Source organism: Opisthorchis viverrini, assembly GCF_000715545.1.
Source record: "Opisthorchis viverrini unplaced genomic scaffold opera_v5_731, whole genome shotgun sequence".
NCBI lineage: Eukaryota > Metazoa > Platyhelminthes > Trematoda > Opisthorchiida > Opisthorchiidae > Opisthorchis > Opisthorchis viverrini.
Genome location: NW_008752402.1, coordinates 6,112 through 32,792, shown reverse-complemented (window position 1 = coordinate 32,792; position 26,681 = coordinate 6,112). Strand labels below are relative to the sequence as shown.

The 26,681-nt window shown below is 43.3% G+C and overlaps 2 protein-coding genes across 2 annotated transcripts in view; one reads left to right on the top strand and one right to left on the bottom strand.

The window, feature by feature from the left end:
- T265_15687 (hypothetical protein) overlaps positions 1-26,681 on the top strand; it is a gene marked incomplete at both ends in the record, with an annotated part of 31,706 nt that overhangs the window by 4,023 nt on the left and 1,002 nt on the right. The gene's annotated exons all lie outside the window — the stretch shown is intronic.
- T265_15686 (hypothetical protein) overlaps positions 7,040-26,681 on the bottom strand; it is a gene marked incomplete at both ends in the record, with an annotated part of 21,744 nt that continues 2,102 nt past the window's right edge. The window contains 15 exons of the mRNA XM_009178942.1: positions 7,040-7,176; positions 7,220-7,303; positions 9,074-9,185; positions 9,275-9,430; positions 11,647-11,718; positions 12,501-12,649; positions 12,967-13,037; positions 15,093-15,195; positions 18,116-18,208; positions 19,128-19,194; positions 22,012-22,122; positions 22,177-22,250; positions 22,297-22,380; positions 23,683-23,785; positions 25,889-26,002. Of these exons, the coding sequence (XP_009177206.1) occupies positions 7,042-7,176; positions 7,220-7,303; positions 9,074-9,185; positions 9,275-9,430; positions 11,647-11,718; positions 12,501-12,649; positions 12,967-13,037; positions 15,093-15,195; positions 18,116-18,208; positions 19,128-19,194; positions 22,012-22,122; positions 22,177-22,250; positions 22,297-22,380; positions 23,683-23,785; positions 25,889-26,002 (1,528 nt within the window). The remainder of the gene's footprint in view (positions 7,177-7,219; positions 7,304-9,073; positions 9,186-9,274; positions 9,431-11,646; positions 11,719-12,500; positions 12,650-12,966; positions 13,038-15,092; positions 15,196-18,115; positions 18,209-19,127; positions 19,195-22,011; positions 22,123-22,176; positions 22,251-22,296; positions 22,381-23,682; positions 23,786-25,888; positions 26,003-26,681) is intronic.

Below are 26,681 nucleotides of genomic sequence, written 5' to 3'. Positions count from 1 at the left end.
TCAGCGCAGCGTAACAACCAGCACGTATGTATTCGAATTGGCGAATATGTACAGCATATGGAATTTTAAAACAAGAGAATAATGAATAGAGCAACGAATAGAGTATCAGTCATGTTCATCATACCCAGACAGTTTGGTGAAGAGATGTTTAACAGTTTGTCGCACTACTCTCACTACGTCGAGATTGTCAAGTAGAGCAGCTTGGCTGAAGGTCTTCCCGGAACCGGAAATTTTGGCGCCTGGGAAATGCAACTAGTCCCTTTAGGTCTAGGCTGTCTAGTGGTGAAAAGATGTTTAACAGTTTGTCGCACTACTCTCACTACGTCGAGATTGTACAGTAGAGCAGCTTGGCTGAAGGTCTTCCCGGAACCGGAAATTTTGGCGCCTGGGAAATGCAACTAGTCCCTTTAGGTCTAAGGCTGTCTAGAAAAAATCGGTATCTTGGTAAAGCGGTAGAGGTTATTTTGAAGCCCGCATATATAGGAAAATGTCAGTTCATCAGCAGTTAGCCCTCCCAGAACACTTCGCTTCAGGATATGAGTTGTCACTCGCACGATCTGCTGCTCAGAATAATCGGCCTATGGAATGCGGTAAAAGCCGATCAAAATTGAGGCAATGGCAGCCACAAAGTAATAATAATAGTCATAGGTTTGTAGCACATTTGTGGGGGATATGATAATCGAGGCTTGATCGGGTCTTTACAACATCACCGCGGTGGGCGACAACAGAAATGGGAGGAGGTTACAACTGATGAGACACTTATTACGTGAAGAGACATCGTTTTTAGCAGCTTAGGAAGAGGATGAAAGACGAGAGCAGCAACATCTGGTGGGTGTTGTGATGCATCAGATAAAACGGTTTATAAAAGAAAATAATAGTTGAATGGAGACGACAGCGAGCTAAATGAACTAGCTAAATGAATGAAAGCATGAATTTTTGTTTCCTGAAGTTCAGCTGCCAGTACCCTTCAAACGGACTTGGATGCTGCAAGTAGTGGTTTTTGGCCTGGCGCCTTCCTCTGAATGACAAAAAGTGCATCCAAATGTCATTTAAAGGAGACTCAGAGCACAGTGAGGATGAATCAGAAGATATCACGATCACGCGGAACCCATGAGAGAACAAGTCAAGTCGGGCTCGGCAATCGGGACATGAACGCACATGGGTAAGTAGGTCAGCAGCGCACATGCACACACAGACACACATGTCACTACACAAGTGTCGGAAAGGACGGCCTTGCGGCAATGTGAGTCGACAGAAATTAAACCTACCTTGGTTGTCAATTTTTTCAGCATTTCTAGAATAAGGTGAGATTTGTGATTGCAAGCCGAAAACGTAACGCCGAGAATCCAGGTAGCGATTGGAATAAAGGTATTCTGCGCATAGAAGATGTCCAGCTGCATCAACCTTTCTGTATTTAATTACCACCAAAATATAATCCATGGCATAGCTAGGAACAGAAATATCTTGCAAAAAGTTAACCTTTCATCGAAATATGTCTTCATTTGGTGCAGCAAATGTCGACCTTGCCGGGAGGCTTGAAATAAGGTAGGGTTAGCCGAACTACGGAGCAGTCTGTGAATGCACGCAGGGTTATTGCATCTAGGATTTATGTTTGCCTCTCTGATGGCCTAGTCAGGAACAGTCTAACCCAAAATTTTTAAGTAAACCGACCCTCAACACCTAGCTTTCACACTTGACAAGGGATTGGTTGAAGGTACGGCAAATATGAAGAATAAAAATGAAGGCGTAGAGGTCGGGTGTGGTCGCCAGTCTCTCGTATAGCATAGTTAATGTTAGACAGAAATGGGGAAAGAGGGTGGAGTTGCTGAAAGAGGTACGGTCAATCGTTAGTTTGAGGATAATATTATTGATATATCAGGTCAGATAATGGGGACGCCACTATTTAATTGGTACAACCTTTATTTGCAAGATGCTTTTCAGCCAAGTTATCTCTTACTTGGCATCATGCAGCTTATAGATTAATTCGGGCTAGGTAGTGGGTGCGCTGTAACGTTTGATTTCCTGAAGTCCCCAGCAAGTCGACATAACTCACGTATCGTTGTTGACTAGGTCGCTCACGTTTACCGAATCGAAAATAATCGGAGTATTGCATCCACCTGTCTGCCACTGAACATCTGTAGTTTTCATTTGCTTGTCTTGTTTTGACGGCATCCCGTGAACATCTTGCCCACTTTTTTAAATTTCTTGTTATATGAACACTGCTAAGCACAGCATACAACCGTCCCTTCTAGTCTGGCGATGATCGATTTGTGTTCACTTTAACAAGCGACATGCTGGTCTGATTGTGCGCAAGCACTACCGCATCCATATTCTCTTGAGCTTCTGATTTCGCGTTGCTTTATCAGTGCCGCTTTTTTCGGAAAGTCTCCCTTGGGTTCCAAGAGTACATTTTTGGAAACAGGTTAGTACATTTCGTCTAACATCCCTTTTTTAGACTTGTGCAACTATGATTCCATTGTGGTATCATCAGTAGGGGAACTTATATTTTTGGGGCTCACCTGTGGATTTTTGAAAGCTTCACAAACTGGATTCCACAGCTGTCTGGCTCAGTAAAGGCACAAACGAGAATTCACCAGTAAATTTCGAAAACCATCCTGTATGAACAGTTTGAAAAACGTTATTATTAAAAACACCAAACTTCCGACATTTGAGCGTGTTTACTTATACGCCCATTTTGGGTCTAATTTCTGGTATCTCGGATAATTATTGGGCTCAACGATAGATTAAGGTGAAATTGTGTATTCTGGAGACTCCCATGGGGTGAGGTTGGAGTTTCAATAAGTATTGTTGAAGATACGCTATACTGGACATTTATCGTGAGATAGGCCTCGAAAACCTCGACAGCTTTCAGTTCAGAAACACAGCGAACGTGTTTTCTCTTGCGGTTGCCAAAACAGTCGGAAGCTAGTAACGTGCAAATGCGTGAACCGTCCACCCTAAATTCTTCATTGTCTCAGGGTGACCTTCTAGCATTTTACATATGGAATGCTCCTACGTCACAAGTAAATTTACGGCAGAGGTGAGGTGAGCAATAGCTGATTCGCCTGCACAACAAATAGACACTTCGTTTCTCCAGAATATTTGAGATCTGACTTCGCTTCTTGAGGCCGTTCCCATGTATGCAAAGGGAATGAAACCTCTGAAGAATTGCGCATACTCTATGAGTTTTGGTATGCCTCCGCAAAATGAAATGGGACCTGGGTCGATAGTGCTGCACGTTTTACGTATGGATATTATCATACTCCACAACCACATTTCAATGGAACTGAAGACGACCTCTATTTCCTGGTTTATTTGGAACTGAGGTCAGTACACCATGGATTCGTTTGACGTTTGCTATACAATGCCGCCGACTGACACGCCATCCAGTTTGATTATAAGATATTTACATGCAAATTTCCTATTTCGGTAAAACTCATTTCCAGACTACCTTGGTTGTGAAACGATTCCGCGCCACTCTACAAATACGGTGGATGCAATAGGGAAAACTCCCCACTTGAAAAGATGATATTGGTCTGTCCGGTCACTGCATCTGAGCCTGGGTGATGCTGGAGATTCAGCGCTCCAATTAGCCGAATATTTCGTGGCACATACATCGCCAAAGCACTTCCCGATCAAGTAACTGACAGGAACTAAGAGTCTCTCAGTATTATAGTGCTTCATAACGAATGCTGTTCATAATCACCTCAATTGCTTCTAGCTTCACCTGGAAGCCCGGCCTAAAGTAGACAGAATGCAACAAGGATATGACGATGGAGTCATCTGTTGTTGATCAGGTGGCTGTTGATCTGTTCGCCGAGCTTGGAGTCATACCCTCACTACGAAAGACCACCAAATGAATGTCGTAAGAAATCTACAGAAAATATCGATTTATTTAGGACTAGTTTTTCATCTAATTTCGGGAATGGACATTTCCCTACAAGAAGTGAATCATTTGGGTATTTGAACTTCCTTTCTACTAATTCTTGAAATTTGAATTATGCTTGACAGAGGCTAACGACCTATGCGTCTACAGTCTTTCGAGCATTTCGTCTTATTCTGCCAAGATGTCATACCCTGACCTTTTTCATAGGATAAACATCTGCAAAACCCTCCCATTGCCTCCTCACTTACCGAACAAATGAGACGAGTCCTGTTAAGTCAAATAGACGAGCACACAGTGTTTCAGCTCGGCTTGGAATAGCGAAACCCAATATACTTCGACTTGCCTATCGAGCAAAACATCGACAGTATAGACGAAGCTATTGAAAAAGCATATTGTGGTTGTGTTTACGCTTGAGTTTGTGATTAGAGGTAGCGTTCTCTGTGCGATTACTGTGCCAGCACCGATGACTTATGCAGCACAGTTGCGAAAACATCCTCCAAAAGGCTTCTTCGAATGCGGTTTCGTGGAAAACCCTGGAATCGCTGAGACTCTTCCGTGTATCGACGGCCGCTTGAATGTATATTTATTGCTGAAAGTTCACGGATTCGTTTGCGGAAGGCTTGGTTTCCAGATCCAGTTAATACGATACGGTACGATAGGACTTCAAGTAGTTTAAACAGCTCTACAAGCTGCAAGGATTTGATGAATACTTTTCATGACCATCTTTTCAAATTACATCTGACCATCTTTTCGAATTACATTGCCCTCATACACCCTCAATTAACCGACGAAGAACACGCGTCCTGCTACTTAATTCATAGCTAATACCCCGAACACAAGTTGATTTCCGACGAGTTTCCGTTCACCGTTCAGTGAAGATTAAACACCGCCACTGGGCCGTTGGATTGCATATGTAGTCTGGACTGATTTGCTTATCGAGTTAACGTAGAACTTAATCTGCAACGTTTGTTCCGCTATTTATGGGTCACCAACTAGTCAGAGGAGGTAAAATCACATAGAAATCTATACTGGAAAAATGTGCTTCAGATGAGCCTGTGGCATAACTTTTTCAATGAGCTTCACCTGACATCGCCACAATGAAAACGACCATTATAAACGACAGAGGTCGTTCAGCTGTAACACCCTTTCGGTGCCCAACTGCCATGCTACCCGAGGGTTGCACGAGGGCTGGAATATTGCCAGGTTGCCGAAGCCTAGATAGGTTGGGTCGAGAGGCAGAGGTCAGGTTCGAACCAGGGACCTTTTGGTCAGTAAATTCGCGCTCTAACCACTTGGGCCACCTCGCCCGACAGAGGTGGATCACCAGTGAGGCTCAAAAGGAGACCTAAATAAAATTAATCATATTGAGAAAATGCGTGAAAAACACCAACGGAGGCTGTACTCTTCTGAAGATAAAACGCCGTAGTTGAAAAATTATTCACAACAAGCCAATGGGGAAATGGGGGAGAAAAACTTCTCAAGCAAACGGTGTACAAAAACAACCACCAGCTGTGTAGTGAAAAATGTCACTTGAATAAGGGTGGCGACATATCACAAATTATCCATACTGCTTTGTTTGCATCCTTCCAGTTTGGTTCCAAACGACATTAATATGGTTGCACAAATAAAGCATCGTGGTTTCCCAGCATAAGCGACAGATAAGATATCTCAGAATGGGAGTGAACAATCACCAGTGAAACACAGAAGCAGCGAACTAAATCAGAGTCCGAAGTGCGAACAGAAGTTAAGTCTGGCAGGTCACAGTGCCTGATGAAGGGGCACGAGAGAGTGGTCCGCAGTTCTGGAGGTCTACCTTCGCATAGCATCCGCTACCTTGGTGAAGAGATTCAAGGGTGATGGTTTGGTTCTTCCTTCGGGTTGATTGGGATCATCCGAAGCGAGCTGAACCATGGAAAGTGATTAATCAGTCTTTTAGATCGGGAATGTGTGAAACAAAATTGACTAAATAACCTTCTCATTCGAAGTAAAGTTAAACGACGATCAGTCAAATATCCTAGTGAAGTTATGAAGTGAACACCGAGGGACCTTGAAAAGTTCAAAAAGTTCGTATAGGCAAACATGACAGCTATTAGCGTTGTTTCTCGATGGACGATTCGTTTTCAACGTACATCAAAAGCTGTCAACAACGACCGACCCTAAAAAGTGCCCGTTTCAATTCCAGCTAACTAAATTCTAGGGTGCAGACGTTTTTAGCACCAACGGCCCAGACAAATCCGGTACCAAGTTATCAGCTGCAAAGTGAAGAATAAACGTCAACACCATGAATTCACGGAGTCATATAGAGAATCCGGGCATCTGAATTGGCTTTTGTTGACCAATTCCATCACCGATCACTTTAGAGGGATGCTGCTGCGTTTTACTACTTACGGTTTACAAGAAAAGTCTTGGTGTCCACGGCTTTACCAGGAGGGCCATTAGCGAAATTCACTCAGGCGGAACTGTACATAACTAATTGAATAAACCTGGAGAATTGCTGCAAAAAGGATTAGAACGCCAAAGTGGGTATTCTGATGAAGGAATTGTTTATACAGCACTGTTTTGTTCCCCACACCTATATTTGACCATAACCATTGTAACATTCGCTGGAAGCATTCAAAATGAAAGCCTACTACCTTGTGCAACACGGCATTGTTTGCCACCCCCGAAGGACCAAGATTACTCCGGAAAGTCACACAGCTAATGCTAACCACTTGTGTCATAAACACAGGAGTTAAGGATGCGCTTATCCTGTTGTATCGTAAGCAGTCGGTGTGGCAAAAGGGAAAGGTTGTGACCATATTGAAATCTCAGCTGAACCGGCCAAGATAAGTAAGCCACCTGGAGTAGATTACACTGTTCCACTTACCCAACTCTGAAAGTAGCAATCGAACTCAGCGACCAAAGCTGATCTCTTCCGAGGAGAAATTTACCACGGAGATGGACTGTGAGGGACTGGCCAAGTGTACCCTTCTGAGAGTGGCTTATCCAAAGGAGTACGAATGTAAAATCGCATCTTGAAACTAGGTTCCCTTAGAAAAAATAAGTCTTCGTAGATAAGTTGGATATGATCAACAGCTAATAACGATTCATACGAGTGGCGCCAGCGAAAATCCCTTCCTGAACCAATTACTACTCCCCTCCCACAGACTCACCTCTTTCGCAATATTGGGGCGTATATCACCTCGGGCCATTAGCATACAATACAACTGATCCCCACGCACATCAGGAAATTCACGGACAATATTCTGGAAACAATAAAGAGGGTTCAATTGATTGTTATGAGAACTCTCCTGGGTAAAATAGAAGAACAATGTTGCCTGCGTGTGAACGTACAGCGATGTCCAGGGAGAGCATACATGCATCCGTGGTGAGAAAGAATTGGGCTATCGCAGCCAGAGCACTGTAGGCGACGGAGACCTCAAAAAGAGAAGAAATAATGATAGAAAATTGGTGAGGTGGAAAGTAGTATTGAAGTGTTACTATTCAAGATATAGAGAAATATAAGAGATGTCACATATCATGCCACCGGAGCATGCGTAGTCGGTATGGAAAGTAAAGCTATCCCAGTGCCAGTATCTGAAAGAGGGTGTTAGCAGAAAACGGAATCCAACAAGTTGATGTTGACACGCAATAAAAACAGGAAAAGCTGACAGGGTTCGCATTGAGTTGGGTGAACAATCACGATGTGCAAATAGACCGACACAAAACAACGGTTCTCCTTCAGTTCAGTTTTGATTCCATTTGCAGCGTACACAGACGACAACGTAAGATTTGGCTTGGGCTAAGAGGGATGAATTTTCCCTTCAACATTCTAGAAGATCACTTTAAAATCGGTAGATCTCGAATTTTTCCGCTAGTCATCCCCTAACACCTGTGCACAACGCCAGGTGCCCCTAACTGCACCTATCAAACACAGTGCGGGAATTGTGAAGTCAAATACGTAGGTGAAATTAGAAGGATGTTGTAAAGAAACAGGCAAGGGAGAATATTTTGTCGAAGTCCGCCAGTGTCACGACGTAAGTGTCCTTATGACGAATGTCGGAGTGACCTGTGTTTCCTTCGAAAAGTAAAGCTGTTAACTCCGGAGTCACTTGGGGTACATAAAACTGGCAACTTGGCGGGCAGCCTCGAATGATCATGATAAGCACCCCCGGTTGAGCGGAATCAACGTACTCCACTCGCAGCAAGAACTAGGTAGCAAAAATCAGTGCGCTGATTTTACTCGATTTGGGCACCAAGTGCGCACCTGGTGCCTGGCGACATCGGTGAGCCTTGGATCAGGAGCTAAAAATATTTGTTGTTGGTCTGTCCGTCGAGCATGGCAGTCGGATTGCAAAAGTTTCATCACTAATCGAGGTGACATCGTCAGTGGGGGGTTGGATGTGTAAAAGGGCCAACTACCCCGAAGCCTTACATCCACAAACGTAATTTTACGAAGTTACGTCGGGGAAAACATTAAAAGGCTCAGAAGAAACAACCATCAAACGATCATGTTGAAATTCGGCTTCTACATATGAAAGCCAAGTGACGATTCTTCCATAGGAAAGACAAAATCCACTGCACTAGCTAATCCACTAAAAGCGACGGCTCTCAAAGTAACAGAAACTGAGAATAGAGAGACAAAGTTACTCCCGGGTAAACGTCCGGGAAACCTGTGGATATGGAGCAGCAACGGGAGGCAAAACGACCGCAGGTTTCCTTTCACATTACGGCTAATTTCAACTACACTGAGTCCACATGAAAATTGGATAGCTTTAAAGGAGTTACTGGTGGACAGAGGGCAGCTCACTTGGACATCGTTTGCAAAGAGGACACTCTTGCCGCCATCGGTTCCTAACGATGCGTCCCTGCTAAGCGACCCAAGTTAGTCTCAACCTAGACAGGAGAACATTTGACAAGGAAGTTGCCGCGGTGGAACAAACGGGGGATAAAGGTTTCGCAAGCAATTGGAGAAGCTCGTTTATCGAGTTACATCTAAGATACCTTTGACATAAATATGTACCTGAAGAAAATTAGCTGCATTTCAAATGCTATCATCAAAGGTGCCCTCAAAGTGAACGATCTTTGCGTGCCTAGACGTGCTTGCCAAACAAGTGATGACTTTAGCAATCAACCTCTCTTGGTAGTTGGAAAACCAGAAAGATAACACATGAGCAGCAACAAGACAGACGGCAGAACGGAGCTCACCTCCTCACTGACTTTCATCGTGTCATGAAAATAGCACTTCAGTGATTCCCCGTCACGTAGAATCTTTTCTCCTGCTTGATGCCGCTCCGCATCCGACCGAAAAACGCATCGCCTGAAACAAGATATAATATAGTAGGCGCTTCTATTTGTACAGTGTTCTGCCAATTACGGGAAAAGGGGTGTTGGTAGTCACCAACTTACCTTGTAAGAAGTACCTTTATGTATTCAATAAGAACTCGTTCAGCAAGATGGTTGACCAATTGTTCATATATCGAGGGACGAACGTGATGCAGTGTCTCATCGTAATCCACCAGGGTACCAGAAAAGCAGTTGGCTGTAATATCATCGGGACGCAGCCTAGGATAATAAAAAAAAATGAGACGTACATAAGCTGTGTTCAATAAAGTCACGAATTATTGTTCAGCAGCTACTTAAAATTATTATTTTCAGGCATGAAGCTCATTGTGTCTTATCACCGGTAGTTAATTTCGAATAACTTGGACCTATAGGAATCAAACCCAATCCGCCAGTTTTTCCCACACACTTTGTGAGACAAACAAAACTGCGGCCACCACTGGGTGCCGAGATAACCAGTGTACCGAATATTAGTAATTAAAATCCTAATATCTGTCATTTAAGGAATATTCTTATAAACACTGGGTTTGTTTGTACCCATCGCCAACTTGCAAAATTGCTGAATTCTACCCAGTAGTGGGAGAGCTATGGTGAAAAAAGAATGATCCTAGGATTCCATCGCAATGTTTTTCCCCACAGCTCCTATTGAGGAACACAAAACATAGTTAGGCAGCAACTTCAATGCTCGACTGCGTCATTTTGCTTTTTTATTCATCGTTTGAGATCATTCTATTTTCCATCCCTCGTATGATACCATTGACGCGCAACAAACTCCAATATTTTAGTCATGAGCTGGACCTCGCAGTTGGATGTCATATATATTAGGCACTGTTTGGATCCAGAATAACCAATGTTTCGTCAAAAAATGATTTAGATGTAACACCCTTTCAGTGACTGGCTGCCATGTCACCCGAAGGAAGCACGAATACTGGGGATACTACCAGATCACCCAAGCTTAGACGGGAGAAGTCGAGATGCAGAGGTCAGGTACGTCAAATCCCCAGCTGCGTCCTTCACTCAGTTCCAACCTTGTGGTGAAACTGTCCATGAAAAGGCACCAGCCATTTGTGAAAATTCCTTTCGCACACGTAACCAGAAGTCTGATTGACTGGAGTGACTATGTCTATTCATGTATGCGACGGTCGCGATGAATAGGCCACAGTGAACTGAAAGTCCACTTGGATAGGTCAGGTTAGATTAACGGACGAAAGCGCCGTTGTTGAACACGTCAATTATTTTAGAATACTTTTAATCCCCAAACACCGATATCATTTACACTGGACATACGGTTGCAACCTGCCAGTTAACCCTTCAGTTATGTAGGCGGGGACAGCTGTGGCTTAATGCTGTCCTACCTTGGCAGGCATTCATAATTTACTTTGTGTTCATTGTCATTGTTTATATCGGGAGAATAGAATCATCCAATGACTACTGTCCAGACGATCAGGGGCCGAACCGTGAAGTGCTCAACCACTTGCATGGAGATTGCGGGTTTGAAACTCCTTGATGTTTAACTATGTCCTGTGTTAGTTTTACCATAGACTTATGAAACCTAAATCCAGTCAAAAAGGATACCAGCCATTGAACCTTTGCATAGCTAAACTCCACTCAATGATTGCAGGTAACATCATAGGAACAACGGTTTGGCTGACGCATGTCTGTGCACAGGATATTTGATATCCCGACACCGGCCTGTTTGAGCAGCTGAAGCAGTTGCAGCATGAATACTTGACATCTTTCAAGTGGCCTTAACTCATCCTCGCCGTATCACTATCGCATAATCCGTCAAGCCCTCTATCCTTCTGAGCTCGCTTAGCAAATCCCAATGAGGCTGCGGTTGCGTAGGAACGACGACGCAAGCATGTAATCGTCATGAAGGGATATGAACTGCCTGTGTCAAGACCGGTTGTAACATCCGAAGGTAGGCGACTATGCGCGAAGCAAGCCGGACTAAGCTATCTGTTGATCATTAGGATAGAAGAAACACTGAGATTTATCATGTCACCTAAGTGTAGGGGTGTGCAGCTGACGCATATTGGATATGGACAGCAAAATGCCACTTTGGCGCTGAAAATATAGTCCCATAAAACACACTTAACGGATGTTTTGTGGTGAGGGGAACATGACAAAAATGGTTGGTACACACGAAACAGCCATCAGTAGAATAAGAAAAGTTCGTGGAAACACGTTAATGATAAGTAACATGTGTTGTTTTGCTGCAAAAAGGGGGTTACGGATTGATCTTCATACGGAGGCCCCCATCCAATTCAGTAAACAAAAATTAGGAAACCGACAAGATCCTGATGAGGAAACAGCCCTCACGTAAGGAAATGCGTGATAGAATGATCGTAGTTTTAATCAAGTTAGAAAGCGAAGGAAGCAAATTTTTGGTAGCCATTGAGCAATACTGCTCACGCCATCCAAGCACAGGAACTTACCACTGAGGTGTCATTACGTTGTTCATCACGTTAATTATGTCCATGAGGACGGTCTCTTCAGCAGCAAGTCGACTGAAATATGAATACGTTTTTAGAAAAATACTGAAAAACTATGTTGTTGAGAAATATCTGTTGAATGTATCGCCATGTGCGTACAATACAATGGATAATGGTCTTCAATACGTTAACGGGAACGCCCAGGAGACCAACATAGCATCCATTTGGGAAAGGCTCAGTAAGGTGTCATTTTCACATATTGATTACATTGAGCATATTCCTTGTAACCAAGAGATCATGTGCGACAGACAGGGGGTTTGCCGCTGCGTTGAAACAGTCATGAATCGGGACAGCGTGATTCTATTTGCTAAGAGCACAGTAGGGGCATGTACACAGTCCCTCGTTGACGTGCAGCAAACTCATTCGCTGACCGCACTATGCAATGACGTAAAGAATGTCATTTGTTTGGCAGTGGTATCCGTCTGCCTCAAGGGTATACAGCAGTCACTGAAATAGACATGCAGAACCGGAATGCAAGTTGCGGTTTAAGGCCCCTAATTGAATTATTGAATTGTCTGACACCACAGAGTGAACGAACCGACGACAAAAGAGAAGGAATTGCAGATGTAAAGAGGCAAAACAAAGGTAATATCAGAAGGACACCGAGAATTCATTGGAAAAAGTCTGAGGGTGCTCACAATGGTAAATATTTAGGCCACCATAAAGAAAACGACAGCTCATACGAAACAATTTTGCAATCTTGGTAAAAGAGGACAATATGAGCAAAACCTTATTTGACAGAATTACTGAACGTATCCAGCACTGCAACAGTGCCAAAATACCAGATGATCACTTACCAATGGTCGGTTACAATACCAAACTGACTTTTCAAGTGATTCAACTGAGACTGCAAGCGCCCTTTCAACTGCACATCTTCGGCCAGTTCTTGCATTACAACAGACATGAAACTCTCGGCAATCACCAGAGCATTGTTCGCATTGGCTAACTACAAGAAATACCCAAATGGAAACGGCGAAGTGATGGTTGAAAGAACATTATGACCATTCGTGAACACAATTCCCAAGATGGAAGTCAACCGAAGAAAACGGAACGAGATGATGGTCAGGGAAGTTGAACAAACTACAGAGGGGCAAGTGGAAAGGATGAGTGGTACGATTTAATCCTATGGAGAAGGCTTGCGATTCGCTCAAAAGCATGATGACCCACACAGAAAAAAATAGGAAAAAGTAGTCGTAAGTGGGAGGTAGAAAGTTTACAACATGGAAGACACAACATATAATGCAAAAGAAGCCGGAAACTTACAATGTACTCGATGTAGAATCGGAATTTAGACCTGTCTTGCAGATAGGCGATGTGATATTGCTTGAGTTTGTCTGGAATCAGAGGTATTAAAAAAATCAGAATGTGAGTCAAGGTGCTCAACACAGCATTGCTGGATGGAACACATGGAAACGATGTTAGATTTTGAATTAAACCGAACTACGTATTAAGTGTTGCAAAGCATAATTCTATATTGGGAACGATAAAAGAATGCCGTAGGTGCATGTCGGCTCGGTATAAAATTTATACGACTGGCATCCAGTACCAACAATATATGTGGAAAGTTCCAGTGGCAGTCGTCGGGCAAAGCAACAGCAGCTGGAGGCATATTTTGTGACAACCAACGGAAAACTGAAAGTAACTGAAAGTTTATTGTCGTTGGGACTCATTGTATCTCCAGACCCATGTTTAAAAAATTATCCAGCTAACTAATAACAACCATTAGGTATAACTCGTAAGCGAATCTCGGTGAGGAAACCAAAGAATACACGAACGCGACGTGCCACTCATTGATTAGTCTTTATAAGAGAGGGCTACGGTTATCGCAGGAGGACGCCTGTGCGACGATTTCGATATCAGCATGATGGGGCTGGTGGGATTTTGGAGGAAACCGCATCGGAATGGAAGACTTTCCAAGTTGCAGAAGTCTCACGCTGTCCTCGAGGATTATACTTATGGGAGTCTCATGTGGTTTGCCGTTCCGAATTTCTGAGTTTAGATTTCAGCCTCTCGACTTCTCCTGTCTGGGCTTGGGCAACCTGGCAGTATCCCAGTCCTCATGCAACCTTCGGGTGGCATGGCAGTTGAGCACCGAAAGGGTGCTACAACTGAACGATTTTGTTTCCAATTTTCACTCAGTAAACACGACGATATGAGGTACGAGAGTAATTAGTTTGCCTTCCATACTATCCCATCTTTGCATCATGTTCAACGACAAGTCGATAGCATATAGCAGTTCTCTCTGCAAAACCGGACTGCTTCAACGAATGCCGGTTCTCTTTGGGGACATCTCCAACCCTTCATTAGAAGACTTGCGCTTAGAAAATTAGAGTGGCTTTGCTCGTATCGCATAGGTAAGGGGACCAGTTGAAGCGACTGTATTAACTCATTCCAATAGCTTGTTGCGCAGATGGACACTTTACGCTTCACCACCCAACTGCTGACCGCAGGCGTACTCACTGAGGACAATTAAAATATCAGCCATTAATGACCGTGAAATAAGCCCCCTCTGCAGAAATGTGTTAAGAACTAGTGTTTTCGGCCCAGACACACGGCTTAGACCCTAGCAGTTCCGTTTCATTACTTACCCTCAAGTGCCCCGATCACCTGACCAGCTTCACTTCCCAGAAGTGCGTGATTTCATTCTCTGAAGAACAATGTAGATATGTGATTTACTGAACCATAGCCAGCTGGACAAATCGCCGGTTTTCATTCGAATAATCTGGAATCCACAGTGGGAACACATCTGCAGCCAGCTTTCATATCTCCCAACAAATATCTGTACCTGTCGACTGTCGGAGTTGAGAGTAGTGATTATTCCGCTACTCTCTAACTCAAGCAACGGTTGCACATCAGTTTGTCTTCATCGAATTATGGGAATCACAATAAACAAATCTTCAGAACGCAAGAGGAAAGCTTATAGTTGAGGCCTAGAGTAGCAAGGTAAATGAAACTTCAGGAACAAAATCTCATGTTATTTCTCGGTCTTAAACTCGTTCACCCACTAGTTCGCGAGTTGAAACAAGTAAGCGAGTAATACCGTACAAAACCCATTCACCAATTCACGACGCAGTGCCGCTTCAAGAGGGTTTACGGCATGGTGAGGCCGCACTGAATATCTGTTGTGCGGCCCAACGGGACATTAAATTTCTCTCGAAAATTATAACGATAAATCCAGGAAATTCAAAAATATTTCCGAACGTTTGATTCTGGTTTATTACAACCACATTGGTGGGAATCACACGTACTGCACAACGCTTAGTTTTTGTTTACCCATTGAGGACTAGGGAGACTAGGCATATCCGAGGTCATGAAGTACCGTCTCAAGAATCAGATATACTTAGATAAAATTCAAACAACAAAGGCGTGGCAAGTGACCGAGTACTTACTATCATATTCACCGACGAAGTAGGTCATCTGGTCCACGCACTTAACAAGAAATCGCTCTCGAACAGAGCTGCCAAGAAAGTTAAGTAGATTGCCTTTGCCAATCTAAAACCACATCAGAAGAAGGAAATTCAGTGCTGCTAGAGTAAACTTTAGATTTGACAGGTGGGTTAGTCAACGAAGTCATAAGTGCATAAGTTCCAATACAGTGTAAGCGTTTGAATTCGGCAATGTTTCAAACTTTGCGTACAAATAACGTAACGGGGTATTAAAGTGAGCGACGGGGTATTGCGAGCATTATCCAATAAAGTTGGGTAGTAAGCAGATCAGGCCGACACTAGGACGTGGTACCAGCTACCGAGTGAAACCGCCAGCCTGTCATTCAAGCAAAATTCAAAGGAAACCGAAATGATGAGACATTTTGGGCCATACTTGGACATTCAAATGCTGCACTGTTTCTGATTGTTCTTTTTGTGGGGTTCTCATGATACTACAACCCTCTCTTCTGCACATTCACGATCGTGGAACTCGAGAAACCATACTACACAAAAACCCTAAGCAACAAAAATACTGGATCCACCTACAGCGATTGGCAACTGGAAACAGGTACCAGGTCAATGAAACAGAAACACGACATTATAAGGGGGAGCGGCGTGTCGCCAAGTGAAGAAACTGCTGAGCCCTCATGAGGCAGCTTAAGCTTCTTGGACTTCCAGCTGAAACAAACCCAAGGCTCCAAGTGGCCCTTCGCAGGGAATCTGTAGTTAGAACAAAGGTGTACAAAGAAATATAGAAAAAATAAGAACATCTACGACCTTCAACCTCCAGCGACACTTACAACTGAACGTTTAAAACCACATACGGTGAATTCGAGTAATTTCTAAAACACAGGTCGTGATAGCTATTCGACCCACCGGCCTTCTAAGTACATTACAGATCACAATAGGTGATTTGAGGGCAAAAGACGATTCCTCAAACAAAATAGGCTATAACATTGTAGGCACTGCGTATACAGCATTCCCATGGATCCCAGTGGTACTGTTGAGTCACGAGTAAAATCAGCTTCTCGTTGTAAAGGAACGATCTGCCGTAAGATAAAGTAAATGCACTAGGTGAAGCTGACGACATCCGACCATAGCTGACAAAATTGGGGCAGCAATGTTCCACAAAAAATTTGTCTACAGGAAAACACTTGGAAGGAACTACATATGACGGGGATAAGATGAATGATTAGTCGAGACTGGGCCAGATTGCTGTTGAATCGTCCTTGCTAATGATAAGGGAGGTAATTATTCCAGACCGATTGGCATATTTTGCCCTAATCACCATCCTTGATCATCATCTTCATCATCATCATCATCATCATCATCATCATCATCATCATTACCATCACTGACAGGAGTGAATGAGGTCGCTGGTACTTCACTGCCGCGCGATCAAATCAGTTTATTAGATTAAAGTCATGTAACAGAAGGAAGAAAAGAATAGGACAGATAGGAGGGCTATAGCTACCGCCGAACAAAAATCCGAGGTGTCTACAAGTACAACACCCAGACAGGCAATCAAGAAGTGACAGCATGCATGCAACTGTCATCGGTTAGACCTCACCTAATTCAGTGTCCCCAGCTAAGTACAGGGAGCGTCAAGAGGACCTCATCCTGGAAGGCGAACACTCAGCCACGAAGAGAATCGACCTTGTCACGGTGTGGGGAATCGCGCACCCCCATAATCGATTGGGTTTTACTGAGGAGTCTCTGGACCACCCTTATATCAGGTTGGTCAACGGGTGGAGGTCTGACTAACAGTGTCCTGGTACCCTAGGTTGCGGATCGGCAAATGTTTGGCTTCTTAAAAATGTAAACTGCTCTGACGGCCTTACACCAATCAACGCTACCCTGTGCTTAGGTTTTTGGGCCAGACTTTTACTAAGGTCCTCCTGTTTATGTCTGGGCACCCTGGTAGTACGTACAACTATGAATTGCACATTTACACCATCCTTGAGGTCAACCACATTGCATATTTCATTCTTTGTCTATCATAGCATGACATACTGATAAGCGAGAAGCCGGAAATCTGTATCAAGACATAGGTGTCGTAAACTGATATTCCAATCATGAACAATTAGACGTGATATGTGTCAAGCTGTAGCAAATATGGAGAACCAACCAAGTTTTGGAAGACCAATAGAGACCGGGGAAGTTTCAGGAAATTTCGACAAAACGTCGGCTAACTGCAAAGATATAGGATTAGATACCGCGACGGCATGTAGCGGTAAGGGAGAAATGTGGGAAATGTAGGAACCTGCAAGAAAATCAACATCGGCATAGTGAAGTGAAGAAATCCAAAAAGACCAGAGCTGATGTGTGAAATTTCCAGCTAATAGAGGCTTCAACAGTAATTCAACAGTTAATTCCACAAACGCATCTTCCCAGACCTCAAAACGAGAAAGGCTTGGGATACAAGACGGAGGAGTGGTGGAAATGCGGACACCGTTCCAGAAAACAAAGGAAGTGCTAGGAATGTGGAGCACTTTCCGACTTTTTTGTGGAGATTTCGTCCTGTAAGTGAAGCCAATCTGTGCTGAAAAGCCGAGAAGCACAGTGCTTCTCGGCTTTTCAGCACAGATTGGCTTCACTTACAGGACGAAATCTCCACACAAAAAACCCCAAATCTCCTCTACCAACCAAATTTCGGACTTATTGGGATAGAGCCAAACATACAGATATAGATGTCTTGTCTGATGCATCAAAATTGATACACTACGTTCAGTAGAGCGCGGAGTGTGCATTTCTGACGAAGGCGTGGATGTGCCACTGCAGTTAACCGGATCTTAATCTTTGCTCCGCAACTAAGTTATGAGAATTTCCAGTACCGATCTGATAAACTAATTTTCCCGTCGTTTTGGGCCAGGTTGCTTTGATGTCATCCAAAAGGGACTAAGAGAAGCAAACTAAACACCAGCAAACAGCTTTTAGGATGAAGTCCATTATAATAAAGAATGGCAAAAAAAGGTCGAATAACGTACCATTTCATTCAGCGGGGTCATTAGAAGCACGGGGAGTCCTGTGAAATAATAAGACGATCCATCCATTTCTGGAGCGACAGGACGACGCCAGTCCTACAGGAATAGAATGTAATACTCGTAAATATTCCCGGGCTAACCATCAATGAGACTTTGTGTGGATGCGACGGCTGTAGATTTTAAATGTGAGTTGAAAATCTCATGTGCATATTTGCTGGATATAAGACCAATCGATTACAAATGACAGATTCATTTAACTATCGTCCAGCTGTAGCACCCTTTCGGTGCCTAACTGCCATGCCATCCGAGGGTTGCACGAGAGCTGGGATACTGCCAAGTTGCCCAAGCCTTGACAGAGGAAGTCGAGAGGCAGAGGTCGGGTTCGAACCATGGACCTTCCGATCAGTAAATTCGCTCTCTGGCCACTTGGACCATCTCGTCCCTATTTAACTATTGCGTTAACACCACTTTATCCTGAAAATATGTGTTGAAGTACGAACGAGAAATGGTGGAAATTGGGAAGCTACTCATGCTTGATGAGAACCAGGAGGAAGAAACCAGTGAAATGTCGAAAAGTACTCGCTGACATTGGATGTGGTGCCGTGCGAAAGGGAAACTAATTTATGTTGCTCGATCGAAAGCCATTGAAAAAATCCGGATTGTGCAAGAAAACTGCTACAATTTAACCTCGACCAAAAAATATCACAACTCAGGGAAAAATAGAGGTTCCCTAAACAATAGCTGATCAACAGCAACAGTCTTGCTTACAATCAGTATTCGATCCCCCAGACCTTCAACGAGCTGCAACTCCGCAAGTCAACATGTGGTGTACCACACACTAGAGGCGGTAGAATTACTGAAAAGCGATGATTACATGAGTCAAATTTAGTGGCAGTTATGGAGAAGCTATACAGCCGAAACATGAAGTAAACTGCATACGACACTGAAGCGACAAAGTAAGGCAGCTGTCAACGGACTGACTTTACCGCACGGGAAAAATCAGCGATGGACTTACACTTGCATCCTTCGTGAGTGAATTTGTCAGCCACGAACACAGCCGCTCAATCGTCTTCGATATATATCTGAAATTGGGGAAAACAATAAGCCAGTGAATGCAAGTCAGTGATACAATTTACCGGAGATCTAGGAAGTAACGACAAGTTAAAACTGGCCGTGGCCAGAACGAACATAACAGACTCCGTGATTGTTATCTGTGACGCATGACTGCCTACGGATCTCACATGGACAATCACAGTTTTTTATGGAAATAGATCAGAAGTGGACATATTAGGCGACGCGCTAGGTAAGTACCGTTGTCGATGGCATGGGTAAGAGTATCGTATGAGAAAATACACTGGAAGCCGGTGGTTAATGCCTGTATATGATTTAACGGAGCGATGGGAAAGAAAATCAAACGGAAGAGGCTCTGGTTCACCAACTAGGCGAATCTGCTAACAATCCTATACGCTGGATATGTCCTTCAACTTTAAACAACTTGCTGTACCAGTCGGAAATATTTCAATAAAGCACACCGCAAAAAAAGCAAGTATGCGCGCGGAACGCGTCCAAAAAAGCATCTCCTTGAACCTTTTAATATAAAAAAACGTTTCAAGAAGGAGGCTGGCAGCCTGGTCCGAAACCCGGTCGCCGAAACGGGCGTTCACGATACTAACCACTGGGTTATCCAAGCCATGGTTTGCAAAACCGCTTTTCGGCCGCCAATGTAATTATCATTACCATACTGGCACTATGCTATACTTCTATAGATCGCATTACATTATACTATGCTATGCTATATCAATTAAATTAGGTTAAGTCATAATGTGTTATATAACACAACGTAATGATATATATTCTATAAGCACTTCCATTATGTTCCATTTTATTCATGTGTCTGAACTTGCACTCAATTTATATTTAGTGGAAATATCCAGTGTCCGGCAGTGACGCTGCAGTTTACAGAAAACATGCTTTTGTATGTTTAAGTAGAACGTTGGCTATTGGCTATTAAGAAATTCAACAAGGATATCATTTTTGTAGGCTTCCGGTACAAGCCAGTTTACGACACACATTCAAAAAATGAATAGCGTTGAACTGGCAAGTTTAGAAATCCACGGTATGATTTGACTTCGGCTTTCAAGAGCTACACACTATGACGACCACAGTGCTCGTTAGAAAAAAAGACATTTTGGTCGTTGAACTCCAGGTTATCGTACAGCAAAAAGGCACCAGATACATATAATTCACTGAAGCGTAGTGGAGTGTAAGGGGTTTGTGACTGATTACAGGAAACGACCAGCAGGCCGAATTCCCAGGAAGAACAAAATTTAATAGTATGAATACAGCTGTCACCTGGAATAATACACCCCGGGCGTGTAATATCCAATATCGAGAGAACGATTTCATAGAGCCAAAACCACTACATACGTTGAATAAGCAAAATGCATTCTGGATCAAAGCAAGGAGAATCTATTCTCAATCCAAAATACTTTTTTATCTGAGATGGTGATAAATTTGGACTACCCAAATATGTAAATTTGGGCATGCGAAGAGGATGCAATCTTTGCTTCAGTTAGCGTGCGTTCACACAGGGAGTGTTTGGAAATTAGTCCTACAATCGGCTGGATGCACTGGCGAAATGCTGCTTTGTAATTTTTTTGATGCATGAAAAGAGCATTCCTCGTCTGCGCTTGTAACATGTGTTATAAGGGAGTGTTCAGCTATCACACAGATTAATGTGAACGCATATGCAACAAGACGTGTTCTGTTTGGCCTACATCCACAGAATGGAAGTGTTTTCCTAATTAACTTTGTGAAGAATGCCAGATTTTCTAGGACAGACTTGTTAGGTGTTCCAGGTCAGCTCTGCACATAAAATCAATCAATACAGCTTGTACACTCCACAAGACAATTGGCCACATAATAACTTGTATTACTTCTTCATACTAAGTAGCCGTGGATGTTAAAGCGAAGTCAAGTGGCACGATAATCAAGTGAACACTAACGCCTGTTGGAAACCCAAACTGGATGCTGATTTTGACCCAATTTCTTATGCAAAAACCTTGGTAATTTAAAGGTGCACGCTGTCTGGTATGACAAAGCATGTTAGTTGTTAGAGCCATTGTCACTGGAGCTTGATGGGTCATGTCTCAGTGTCACCCGGCTTTTGGTCACGGGTGCAGTTACGGTCTTTGCACAACCCTCCACAGCCTCCACGGCACGGCCCTTGGATTAGGAAAGTAACCTCATCTTCCCAAACCGTGTGAGTCCATTTACGTTTTCACCATTGTTGGCTTGGGATGCTATCTTGGACGGACAGTCAGTGGACCGACAATCCGGTTATTGCGCCTGACACCCATTTTCTATTTGGTGAAAACAACTCTATCAAAAGAACGCAGCGAGCAGGACACAGTACAGGCAACATGGTAGTCTTGGATATATCCATCCATTCGGTCCTAAGTTGTCTGCAAAACGTTCTCCACAAGCAGAGGATATCCAGAAGCTGGAGGTTTATAACCGCTACTTTCTCCAACTTATAAGGAAAGACCGCTATCTGAAGGTGTCAAGTGATGATACCTAAAAACACGTTGTCACTACGTAAGAAGCGTTTCTCAACTCCATCAACGACGGTGCCTGTTTGAATATGCAGCGCGGCATTTATAAAGCTGACTAACCCTGTTTCAGGAAACGATCGTTCGAAAGCAAAAGGGGTAGGACTAAGTGGCATGAGGTTTCTAAGAAGGGGTGAAATAGAAGAGTCAAAGTTTGTCACATCAATTCATATTCGCCATCGAAAGGATAATAACCTACGCGTAAATTAAGAGTGAACCGGCTAAGGATTTAACATTAATGATAGTTAGTTTTCGAAAAAAAATGCGAAATCCAGACAGCTGACTTACTGTTCACGTAATGCATCCAATTGGTTTTCCGGAAGCAGATTGATGGGGTATTTCAGAGTGAGACGACTAAAATTAATGTCAAAGGCCGGTTCCTTCATGAATTCTTCGGTGCTATGGGAAAAATATTTTTTTTAAATGTGACCGAAGCGATAGCGGGGACTTTACTGATATGAGTTAATCCAACCTAACAGCTGAACAATTTGAGTATCCGTCAAGCCCTCCATAACCATAGCTTCGACCTGAAAAAGATAGTAAGCTCATTGAACTGAACTCGGATTCACTCACGTGGGCCCCAATCGCATTGTGGTACATCTCTACAAATCGATCAAAAATGTTGTAATCCGGTGGGAAGTATGTTGGACAAATGTTCTGAAAGAAATAGGGATGGCGGATTTGATCAACAGGAAGAATTGACATAAGCGAGTGCGCTAGAAAAAGCAGCTGCCAGACAGATGGAATCACGGCGACTAAAATAAATGCAGTGAAGTTCCTCACATCATAATCCAAGAAACGAGGATCATTATCCCAACCAAACCCTTTCCTTCGGTGTGCCATTCACACAGGCGAATACAAGTTCACGACTTTTTCAAAACACACATCTATAAGCCGCACTCATTCAGTCAGATGTCAGCCAACTAAATATTGCCCCAAATTAAGATTTCTAGTCGGCAAAATACATAGTTACTAAATCCACAGAATCTGATCCATATTACAGCTTCTATCGCCTACGTCGAACTTGAGAGAAGGTATCTCATGCTCAGACTTCGAGTTTCGCATGATGCCGAAGTATATTGCCCTCAAAATACGCATATGAGACCCCTGATTATTCAGGATGAAGCCACAATTCTCAGATTGCAGTAATAGTTCTTCAAAACCGCTGACTCAACGCTAAGTTCCAGTTTTCTGTTTAACAAGACACTGACAGTGTCACGTCAATTTGGTGATGAACCGTTTGCAAACTCAGCCAAACTCAACGAACACACTAGCAAGTTCTAATCTTTCAAGAAGGCACTGCACACCTACTTATGTGAACGTTTTCGGACATATGATCACAGTCATCTACAGTTCTGTAACGGCCTAGATGGTATATGTTCTTTTGACTTGTGACCTCTGCAATTACTATCCAGCGACGTAGCCCTCCGTTAGGACCAATTCTTTACACCTAAACTTTCACTCACACCTGTAATGCCAGCCGAGTGCGACCATAAAACTTAGAATGCGAATAAAACTGGTTTACTCGCTGTGTTTGAACGACGAGCATTGTGTGTTGATCCTCAAAAGTCTGGCATAGAGTGTTACCAGATAGAAATCCTCCGAAGTAAGGCCACTCTCATGGAGTCTATGCTATTCAAGATTTCGTGAACGGTTTTCACAAAAGACGCTGAATACCGCCTTTTGGTCATCACGCGCAAATAAACATACTCTTATGCGGCAATAAATCCTTATCACGCTGCGACTGGAGCTCTCTAAGAGGGTGTCCCTAATAGAAAACTCTAGAAAAAGGAAAAGAACACTTGACTTGAGAGTATCTGAATGCAGTCAGGTAGTTTGAAAGTTGTGCGTACCCTATTGAATAACGAGTGAAAAGCAATGAACACTGTCAGGAAGGTGTTAAACGGCGCAAAAACCTAAATTCGTCAGTAGAAGCCATAAGCTCATCAAAACACTCACTTTGGCTATCTTCAGGTCGGCCAGCGCATGTTGTCTAATCGCCTCGTTGTGTCTGACTAGCTTATTTTTGTCACTGTCACTATCCATAGCACTGGCGAAAACCCTGAGAAACAAGAAGTAACCGAAATTTGAAAGAAATTGAACAGCTGAAGTTCGATCAATTTAATCGAATGACAAATCACAACCACTCGTCCTTTATGTCCATGGTGATGCTGCGTGAACCTGAAGAATGGTAGCAAAACAAATCAGGAACGAAACAGCTAGATCGCCCTCCAAACTCACATTAAAGCTCTGTAATAATCGACGAAGCAGGGTGTCATAACATTGCTAATAACATCGCCGATGGATGATTTCATGATGGATCATTTTTTTAGTCGAAGGTTTACAAATGTTAGACCTGCTGAAGAGGGGAACCGAGAATAGGGGGCTCAGAGAAACCCTTGACGCCGAAAAAATCTGTTTCAATGTCTTATCAATCGACAGAAACCTTACACATGGAGGTTAAAATGGTTTGGGTGCTTAAGATGATACCCATTAGCCATTATCTGATCGGAATATCCCCCTTTCCTCATCAACAGCGCTTTTAATTGAATTTACGCTCCACGGAGTCACAATGGTGACGGGGAGTATTATGATTTCAGTTCAAGCTTTCTAATCCTTAGTTACTACTCCAGGCAGGTATCTACGATGTATTACTTTCACTTCCCTACTGTTTTTCCCCACAGTGAACAAAGCTGTAGCAACTGGGACCATCACACTTTGGTGCAAGGTTTGTGAACTAAAAAAACAGGACTCAACTGATTTACACCTATCAGCTGTACATAGCGAGTAAGGCGACCCGGCTGATGGCACCACGGGACGGCCAGTGGCATGAAATTATTGGTATAAATGAAGTTCGTGGTTGTATGTCAAGCGAAATACCGACAGCCCAGAGAGAAGGATGATAACGGCCCCCAATCAAGGCCTTAGTGTCAAAAACCTGACAATAAGGTAGCGGTGGGTTGGATTATCAAAGTCGTCCTACCCTTAAAAAACAGGCCGCTACACATATGCTATTCACTAACACGGGGGATCAGAAGTCCATGTTGGTTTAAGCCCTCGTTTGACCACGCTGGCATGAGCCGTACTACGAATATCACTGGCCTAGCGATTGTGGAGATAAGAAGTGAAACAAATGATGTTAAACGCGGGTTTAAGATACTACACACTACAACCTAGCCGTTGAGTTCGTAGTAACGTATGTAGCGGTCATCCCTTGTTCTTCAAGCCGGCTTCACTTAATTTGTTTGGTACGTCAGCACTCACTAAATCACGCGTCACAAACACCCAACTTACGTGATTAAATCTCGTCCCACATGCAACCTTGACCGACAACATGTACACTAAAATCTCCCGTCCATTTTGCCTAAGTGGCTAACATCTACATCACGCACCAGGCTTACGACCTTCAAGCGGTATTCAAGTTTGTGTAACTGTCAAACAAGAACGGACACCCTCTCTTCACACTGCACACAATAAATAGGCATGTAACTCGGCCCAACACGCACAGGACAAGAATTCAACAATAATCCATAGGTCCACGGACCACTACGGAACACATGTTGCAGCTATACTCCAGAGAAAACACGTCCCAAGTTCGGACCTTCACTCAGGAACTCTCAACACGCGTCGTCAAACGATGAGGTACCTTTTGAATTATTCCACTTTCTGTATTATACTTATACAGTATATATGGTGCAACTAGTAACTGTAAACTACGTCTACCACAGTAAAAACTGTTATCAGTGCATACACCTTCTCAGCATGACCATTACTAACCTGCGCACTAACATGTGTCATTGCAGTACTTCAGATACGTTCTTGTTGCTAATCGTTATCAGATTACTCGGAGTTGTAGCGTATAAAGAGACATTCACAGCCATTCCGATCGACTGTCTGCATCCCTTTGAGAAAAACTCTTCATAGTTTAGCCGTTCATCATCACCTGGTGTCACTGTACTACCAACAGTACATCCATCCTTAGGTGATATTTCTCGAATAAAGTCAGTTGTGGAAAAACTTGGATTGGCGTATAATCTGTACCAGTAATAACCCATAAGATCCCATGAAAACAGCATCAGCGAGCCCAGTAGGAGTTGCCTATGAAGAGATGACGGTGAGAAGACGCGAGAATAGACAAACAGGGAACCACAAATGCATTACATACTTATCACGAATAGCTTTCGAAATCGAGTCCAAAAGCAGTTTCTTCCATTGCTTCGGCCGACCATGTGGTATGAACTGGGTTTTCTCTGAACGTTTCTCCCAGATGGCATCAGCTCTGGGGAGCAAGACAGTAGGACAGTAAGACAACAATTAACGGAAGTCAAGATAAAGCAACACAGAGAAATTGCATAGCATCAACAAAAAAAAACAGGCATTTTATCCGATAAAAGTCAGTAATGTGAGTCGTGGACTGCTTTTTCGTTGAGAAGAGTTTTGGCATGTTGGGTAAGGATGAGGGATGATTGAAGACCGGAAAATCACCAACCAAGTGACAGAATCGCTTCCGTATTCTTTCAATCAGATTGTGATACGACCCTATAGAGTTAACTACTCGGAGCTCTGAGAAAAACGTTCTTCAGAATCGTCCTTGTTAGCACTTGAGCACTGAGTTGACTCATTCAGGAATGATCAACAAATAGACAGTAATCTGATAAAGCTTAGCATCCATGAAGGGATCAAAGAATCCAAGGTTTTATCAACGGATGGTGCTCCGGAAGAGCGAACACGTCTTAGCAGTCTGTAACACATGAGCTCATTTACGTACAACAATCATTTCAGAGCAGTAAAAATGTGATGTCGGTAACTTATAGTCCGACAGAAGTCAAGAACCGGGAATCATACATAATTCTCAAACTTCGTCAACTGACCAAGACCCACTAGTATTTGTTGGAGTCGCCGATTGCAGGTGAATTTAAAATGATAAATCGTTCAGTTGTAACGCTCTTTCGGTTCCC